Source organism: Neophocaena asiaeorientalis, unplaced genomic scaffold, assembly GCF_003031525.2.
Source record: "Neophocaena asiaeorientalis asiaeorientalis breed wild unplaced genomic scaffold, Neophocaena_asiaeorientalis_V1.1 scaffold167, whole genome shotgun sequence".
Classification (NCBI taxonomy): Eukaryota; Metazoa; Chordata; class Mammalia; order Artiodactyla; family Phocoenidae; genus Neophocaena; species Neophocaena asiaeorientalis.
In genome coordinates this window covers 1,306,184-1,312,247 of record NW_020175022.1, presented here as the reverse complement: position 1 = coordinate 1,312,247, position 6,064 = coordinate 1,306,184, and the positions used below count along the sequence as shown (strand labels likewise).

Sequence of the window (6,064 nt, the reverse complement as noted above, 5' to 3'; positions counted from 1 at the left end):
CTCACTAATATGTTTCTAAGAGTCACCCATATTATTGGATGCAACTCTAGTTCGTTCACTCATTCTTTTCACTGCTTTATAATATTCGATTGTGACTATGCCATAATTTTTGTGATAATTCTCCAGGCTGTGGTCATTTGAGTTGTTTGGTTTTTGCTTGTATGTACAATGCCACAATAGCATTCTTTTATATTTCTCCTGGTATATATACAGGAGTGGAATTGTTGGTTTGTGGAGAATATGTATATTCAACTTTAAGAGGTAATGCTAGATGGTTTTCTACAGGGGATTTTTATCAATTTGTACTTCGATACTACTGATCGGCAGTGTATAAGAACTTTGGATGAGTTGCATCCTTGCCAACACTTTGTACTATCAGACTTCTTAATGTCTACCAATCTAGTTGATAAAAAATTAACATCTGTATTTCAATGATTACTAGTGAACTTGAACACCTTTTCATATATTTTTGTACCTTTCATGTTTCTTTTTTTTTAATGCCAGTTCATGTCTTTTGTTAATTTTCCTATTATTTGTCCTTTACTTATTCAGTTGGAGGAGTTATTTTTCTAACTTTGGATACTAATCCTTTTTTAGAAACATGTTTCTCCAAGTTTGTGACTTGTATTTTTACTTACTTTATCATGTCTGTGGTGATCAGGAGTTCTTAACTCTGAAGTTAAACTTATCCATCTTTTAAAATATATGTTGTACCATTTGTGTCTGGTTTAAGAGATCTTTTCCTATTCTGAGGTCAAAAAAATATTCTGTATTTTCTTCTAAACGTTTTAAAGTTTGCTCTTGACCATAGATGTGTTTTTTTAAATGGATATCCTATTTTCCAGTATCACTTATTAAATAGTCCATTCTTTTTCTGCAGTCAAAAAATGCCCATTCTGTTATAACTCAAGTTTTCCTAAATGTGCAATTTGTTTCTGGGCTTTCTAGTCTGCTCAAATAGTCTATTATCTACACATGTACATATACCCCATGTCAAAAATACTATAGCTCTGTAATAAACCTTAATAACTGATATGGGAAATCTCCCCACCTTATTCTTTTTCTTTAGAATGTCTTTTTAATTCTTGGGCCTGTGAGCTCCCATATACAATTAAGAAAATCAGTTTGTCAGTTTTCTCTAAAAACCCTGGTGGGATTTTGGTGGAGTTACACTGCCTCTAAAGGTTAGTTTGGGGAGAGTTGGAATTAAAGCTCTACCATGTTGAATCCATAAATATGGCATATCTCTCTATTTACTTAGGTGTTTTTAATGACTTTCAGTAAAGTTTGATAATTTCTTCCAAACAGGTCCTGCTCAACTTTTCTTAGATTTATTTTTAAATACCTTATATATTCTTATGCTATTGTAAATAATGAGTTGTTTTTGTTTTGGTTTTTTTTGACCACACCACATGGCTTGCAAGATCTTAGTTCCCCAACCAGGGATTGAACCTGGGCCACGGCAATGAAAGTGCTGAGTCCTAACCACTGGACCGCCAGGGAATTCCCAGCGGTGTCTTTTTTAAATTACATTTGCTTATTGTTTTGCTTTGTTTTGTTTTTCGGGGATCGATTTTATTTGGGCTTCTCACAGTGGTTAGAGCCACTCCGTCTTCAGAACAATCACAGCACAGGAAATGCGTCACCGAGACTGCCCAGAAAAGTCTGACCAACTGAATCTTATTGCTTAAAATACACATATTCACAATAACTGACAAAAGGTGATGTGCCTCACACGGGAATGTGTTAGCATTTGCAAATCTTCCGACTGTAGCACCAAACCCTCGACCAACCCCTTTCTTCTCGTTCACCTGGAACACAAGACTCCTTCACATCTCCCTGGCCCCCTCCCGAGTCCTTCAGCTCCCTACTTCTGTCTTTCGTCATGCAGGGCAGCCTCATGTAGCAGGGGCCAGACTGTGACGCTGGACTCGAGCCCAGCTCCACCCGTTGTGTTTTCTTCTTCTCGTGCCTTTTGGGTTGGATGCTGCAGTGAACCCAGCAGTAAACACGTGGACCAGTTCCCCACTCTGACTGGAGAAGGAATTCTGAGAGGGCCAGAATCATCCCTTCAACCAGTTAACTCAAGCAGCGTTCATTTTGGTAAAACTTGATCTCCTTTGAGACACTTCAGTGAGTTGTTTGAGACAAAAACAAAAACCAAAAACCAAAAGGTGGCAGGAAAGGCATCTGAGGGCTGTGGTACATTTTTGCCCACTTTCACCACACATCAGCCACGCACTGGACCTCAGCAGAGGGAGGTAAGCCCTACGGCACTGTGGTGGCCGCCAAACCCTCCTGACAATTCTGGGCAGGGCTGACGTCTGGGCCACAGCCAGTCCAAGCTGGACACTGAAGATCCAGTCCAGCTTCTGTCTGAGGTTCCACCCTGGCCTTCTGTCCCGAGCGGTTGTGGACACCCCCGGGGGCTGAGACCGAGGGCCAGGAGCAGCTGAGAGAGGCAAACAGGCTCAGAGCACGTTTCCGTTTACAGGGAGCAGAACACAGGCCTCTGAGCGTCCACGGAGCAATGTGCAAATTGCAGTGATGGGTAAAGTAAAACCTCTACTTGGAGCACAGGATCTCTGGCAAACGTGGGGACTGCCGCCGACAGCGCTGCTGAGTACACCCAAGCGCACAGTCAGACATTTGCTCAGTAAACAGTAAATGCGTAAAACAAATTACCTTGAGAGGGCTGCGCCTGCTCCAAACGCGTGGGTAACGTGAGCAGAGAGGCTGCCGTTCAAAGTGTAGTCACAGGAAAACAGGGCTGGGGGCTTACACACAGCGGACAGACACACACAGGTTATCCAAAAAGTCTCTGTATATGGACTGCACTTTGTTCAACATGGATTTTGGTTTTGTGGACTCCAAACTCAGACACTCGTTCACCTCACAGCCTTGGATTTGTCTATTTTGTGTGTGTGTGTGTGTGTGTGTGTGTGTGTACACATATATACACACATACACATATATACGTGTGTATTCATATATATACATATATATACCTTCCTTTCTTACCATAACATCAATGCCTAGTCTGAATGTCATCGTTCAAGAGTGGGGGAAGAACCAAACTCTTCATATGAACAGGGCTGGACAGGGAATGTTAGTTTCAGCAGTTTGCTTTCTCCATTCAGATTATTCCTATCAAAACTCAACTGGTTTTTGAAGCCAAACTACAATAATAAGGATCCTGTGGTCCTTCAGGATGGCTGCCTTCACCCTCCTACCTGGGCCACTTAGACACTTTACATAGGCTACAAAATTAGTTACCCCACTCAAGGCGGAGCGGAGCAGGGAAAGGACACGAAAACCACAGATAACCAAGGCATTTTTTCCAAATGGTCAGTTTGAAAAAACAAACAAATAAACAAAACAACTTACTCAGAATCAAGAGAAAATACTGTGTGAGAGTCAGGCTGCGGGACCGCCCTTTCTCAGGTCCCACAGCCTCCTCATTTGTTCATAGAGAACAGTGAGACGTGAAGGCCGGCAGACGTGTGCTTGGGATGGGGGAGGGTACTGATCACCTGTGGGCACAGATGAAAAGGGGAGAGATGCAGTAAGCTGCACCTCTATCCACTGCCACAGTGCAGGGCCTTCTGCTCACCCGCAGAAGTTCCGGAGATAGCCCCCAGCCAAGCCTGCACACAAAACATCTCCTTCTGGCTCAACTGTAGCCAGGACTCTTTGAAGGCCAAGTTGGGAAAAAGCCACAAATTTTCCTTTTCCAAAACAGATTTCTTGCCTGCCCACTGGTCAAGTTCTTATTTTCAGCTCACTTCTGACTTCTGTTGTTGTTTTTTTAAAAAAGAAAAAAAAACAAAGAGAAGGCAGGTGTAATCTTCCACACTGAACCAGTCCGCGGCCAGCCAGGACCTGCTGGGAAGGGGCCCCTCCAGGATGCATCGTGCCACTTTGATCTCATCACCTGGAATTTGAGAGCAAAAGCCCTTTACCAACCCACCACGAAACCGCCGGTCAGCTCTCATCCTCCCACAGGAGGGGCCCAACTCCGGCTCCAGAGACACTGGCAGCGAGGAGCGACAATCCCCAGACCACTGGGGCTTCACCCAGGGCTGAGACCTGCCACCTCTCTCAGACAGACGCGGCGAGGTTCTTGTAATCTCATACCAGAACATGAATCCACTCCATCACCAAGAGTCACCTCAGGGCACAGTCTCATCCCCTCCTTGGGGGCTTCTGAAACACACATCTCTCTGACCCAAGCAGGTAGTGACACGTGACTTGAAAAGAGGTAAAGGGGGACAGGGTGGGGTATGAGGAATGAGTCACAGGACAACTTCTCGGCCCTCCGTGACACTGTATCTATGGGGGGCGAGGCACCCACACCCCAAACTGTACCTGGAGATGCAGGAAAACGCAGGAGCAGAGGGGAAAAAAAAAAAAAAGGAACACAGTCACTTAATTTTCCTCTCATGGTTCTTCCCTACCCTGGTTGCGTTGCCAAGTTCTCGGACGCAGGCAGGGCCTGCTCTAGCTTGGGGAGCTGCTGCTCCGGGAGTTTGGGGAGTCCTGCTCGTTGATGGTGTTCAGCAGCAGGCAGGCAGGCAGCCGCGGCAGGTGAGGGTGCCCGGGCTCCCGGGCCTGCTCCTCGGAGGGCTGGCAGAGCCCTTCCTCCTCGTCGCCAGGGGGCCGCACGTGGCAGCTGTCGCAGAAGTCCAGGGGCCCATCCAGAGCATCGTCGATGAGCGCGCTGAATTCCTTGAGGTCGTCATCATGGTGGCCCCGGTTACACACACACACCTCGATGCCCGAGTCACCTGTGAAGCGGAGACGTCTGCCGGGCATCTTGTCTTTGCTGTCAGGGAGGGCGCCGCCCTGCTCGGAGCTGTACTCTTTCAGCAGCTCCTCCTTACGTTCGGAATCCTTGTCCAGGAAGGCCCCAGGGTCCATCTCCCCCAGGCCGGCCACAGAGCCGCTGGGCTCCATCCTGGGGGCTTTGGTGGCTGCTGCTGGGTCTGCTGGCATGTTGGAGGGCTCAGGGTCAGCGATGCTCGGGGATCGCGTGCTGCTTCTGCTGGGCCCGGGCGAGGGGCTGCTCTGAGCCCCCTGGAAGCCCCTGGTGGGGTCGGCGCCCCGGGGGCTGCCGCCTGTAAGGCCACACTGTGCAGACAGCTGCTGCTGGAGCTGGAAGGCACTGTATGGTGGGGGAGGAGTCGGAGGTCGGTTCACCACTTCCTCATAAGGAGGTAGTAAAGAGTTTGGCAAAAACCTGAAAGGAAATGGCAGCGCTGAGTAACTGTGGGCTTCCCGGTAGGCGATCGGGTGGATTTCATGTTGCCGCCGCTGGGCCTGACGGCGGTGCTTGGCTCGGCGGTGGTGGCACACGCAGCAGCAGCTCGGCAGGATGACGAGGGTCCGCACGAGCCAGAACCACCAGAGTTCATAGTAGTAGCTGCAGCACTGAGACCGTCCACAGCAGTGTCCTGTGTCACAGATGTAGCTTTGATTGTTGGGACCCACGCAGGTTTCCTTATCCTGGTAAAGTGCTTGTCATCTGGCCAGTGGAGGCTAAAGGAGACTACGGTTGAGGGCCCCCAAGTTTCTCATTTCGCAATCAAGGAATCTTGAGGGTGGGCATGGTCAGCCAGACACGGGATGGGGACACCCAGCCTACGCCCTGGAGAGCCTGTAATTCCACAATCCCCAGTTCCACTTCTAGGAATCTAGCAAACTGATCATTGCTCCACCTGGTCCTCATGGTACCTCAAATGTCAGTCCAGCAACCACAGCACCCACAGAGTAGCCAGCTTGTGCCCAGCACCCATAGATGAGGGGCATCCTGGACCTGGAAGAGAGGGCTGTCCTCCAGACACAGCTCTGGTAAAGTCCAGGACCCTCAGCTTCCCTCGTGGCAACCTGAGAACATCTAACGGTTTCTGCAGGCTGAGCGTGTGTGAGAACAAACTAACATTCGTGAGGCCAAAAATGAGAGGAGAGCCAAGATCTGCGGGGGTTCAGCCCTGGCTGACAGGGGGCTGGGCAGCGCCTGGGGGAGCAGGAGCGCCACGCCACCCAGGAGCCTTCTCTTCTCCAT

The 6,064-nt window shown here is 48.7% G+C and overlaps 1 protein-coding gene across 1 annotated transcript; it reads right to left on the bottom strand.

The window, feature by feature from the left end:
• Nucleotides 1-4,147: 4,147 nt before the first annotated feature.
• On the bottom strand, nucleotides 4,148-6,064 carry LOC112411628 (WW domain binding protein 1-like). Its single transcript, XM_024762861.1, has 2 exons — nucleotides 5,978-6,064; nucleotides 4,148-5,508 (listed from the first exon to the last, which is right to left on the bottom strand). Exons 1-2 carry the CDS (start codon nucleotides 6,062-6,064, stop codon nucleotides 4,501-4,503), a joined length of 1,095 nt encoding a protein of 364 aa, XP_024618629.1. The 3' UTR covers nucleotides 4,148-4,500.

What these genes read in the sequence shown, in the direction of transcription:
- LOC112411628 (XM_024762861.1), bottom strand. Translation starts at nt 6,064, where the DNA reads ATGGAGAAGAGAAGGCTCCTGGGTGGCGTGGCGCTCCTGCTCCCCCAG. An exon ending in CAGCCAGGGCTGAACCCCCG is followed by an intron (nt 5,509 to 5,977) that starts CAGATCTTGGCT and finishes CAAGCACTTTAC; the next exon opens with CAGGATAAGGAAACCTGCGT.